General features: G+C 48.6%; 1 protein-coding gene across 2 annotated transcripts in view; it reads left to right on the top strand.

Annotated features, from left to right (window-relative positions):
• The window catches only part of plekhg5b (pleckstrin homology domain containing, family G (with RhoGef domain) member 5b), a gene marked incomplete at its 3' end in the record, with an annotated part of 114095 nt that extends 113131 nt beyond the window's left edge, over positions 1–964 (top strand). For both annotated transcript variants that reach the window (XM_014027953.1, XM_014027952.1), the window contains 1 exon segment: positions 773–964. In XM_014027953.1, the coding sequence (XP_013883407.1) occupies positions 773–964 (192 nt within the window).
• Between the last annotated feature and the right edge of the window lie 371 nt (positions 965–1335).

Below are 1335 nucleotides of genomic sequence, written 5' to 3'. Positions count from 1 at the left end.
TCTGAAAACAAGATCAAAAAGACTTTTTGGCTGAAATAAGGTTTTAAAACTTGGTTAGGTGGACAGTTTTTGCAGTGTAGGGTTAACTGCAGACCAGTGATGGTTAGTTTTAGAGAAAAAGTCTGGGTTAGGCATAAATAGTTACAAAAATGAATGGAAGTCAATACAAAGTCCTCAGTTTGATGCAAATACAAGGATGTGTGCGTGCATACACGCACTTGTGCACCGTGTTCTGACCCTGGGGTGTTTGTGTGTTTAATGGAGGGAATGGGGTAAAAATAGTGAGTTTTAACATCAGAGTGCAGGAATGTCAGATGTTCCTGTTGTTGTGTTTGATGAGGGGGGGGTCCGTGGATTCCTCAGCAGTGACGCTGCAGCCACAGCAGTTTCCTCAGAAGCAGTTTATTTGCTGCAGCGGCGCGGCTGCTGTCAGGGTAACAACGAGCAGAACTCGGCCCGTGTGTTCGTACGAAGCAACCCGCCGCCCGCTCCTTGTGATGTCACAAGCATTCAGACAGGAAGTGGCGGTCTTTCCTCCTCCTGTTTGTGTCGGACCATGAGGATGGCTTTAACGAGCTTGTTGATGTCATCCCTCGCTCTGAAATTCCCCTCTGGTTTCCTGCCTATCCTGTCTTTGTGTATTCCTGCCGTTCTGTCAGCGTCTGACTGGAACTGCTGGCATTTCCAAACAAAATGACAAAATCCCTGCTGGTTTTCTTTCGTTTTCTCTTCTGTTTGAGCCTGATCAGAATCTGCTCTCTGTGCCCGGCAGGGTCCGGCACGGCGGAGGAAGAACATGACCGAGTTCCTGGGGGAGGCCAACATTCCCAGCCCGGACTCTCTGGGACAGCTGGGTGGCTCTCTGCCCGGCGTCGGGGCCGGACCCGACAGCTGGAAGAACCGCGCCGCCAGCCGCTTCAGCGTCCTGTTCAGCTCCAACGCCGGAGCGGGGCCCTTCGTCAAGGTAACGGCGGGCGGGCTGAGGTGAAGGGAGAGGGCGTGGCGTCTGCTCTAAACAAAGCAGCTATAAACAAAATGTAACTCTGTGGGGAGCTGGTTGCTTTACTGAAACTCTGAGAGCAGTGGCGTCACTGGGCCTATTTTAGGGGGCCTGGAGCCCCCCTACAATATTTTAAAGCCCCCCTAAATTATTTTAGAGTATTTTTTTTACAAAAATTCAATATGATGTGGTCAGGATAAATAACCATTTAATATTTCATTATTAACTAAAATATATGATCATAAATCTGTCAGTTTCCCTTTAATTTATAGTGTACGGTAGAGATCGTCTTTGGTGCATCATTATCCAATCCATTCCGCTTCTCATGAAATCCC

The sequence above is a fragment of the Austrofundulus limnaeus genome, unplaced genomic scaffold (genome assembly GCF_001266775.1).
Source record: "Austrofundulus limnaeus strain Quisiro unplaced genomic scaffold, Austrofundulus_limnaeus-1.0 Scaffold703, whole genome shotgun sequence".
NCBI lineage: Eukaryota > Metazoa > Chordata > Actinopteri > Cyprinodontiformes > Rivulidae > Austrofundulus > Austrofundulus limnaeus.
Note: the sequence above shows the minus strand (reverse complement) of the source record. Positions and strands in the feature narration are given on the sequence as shown.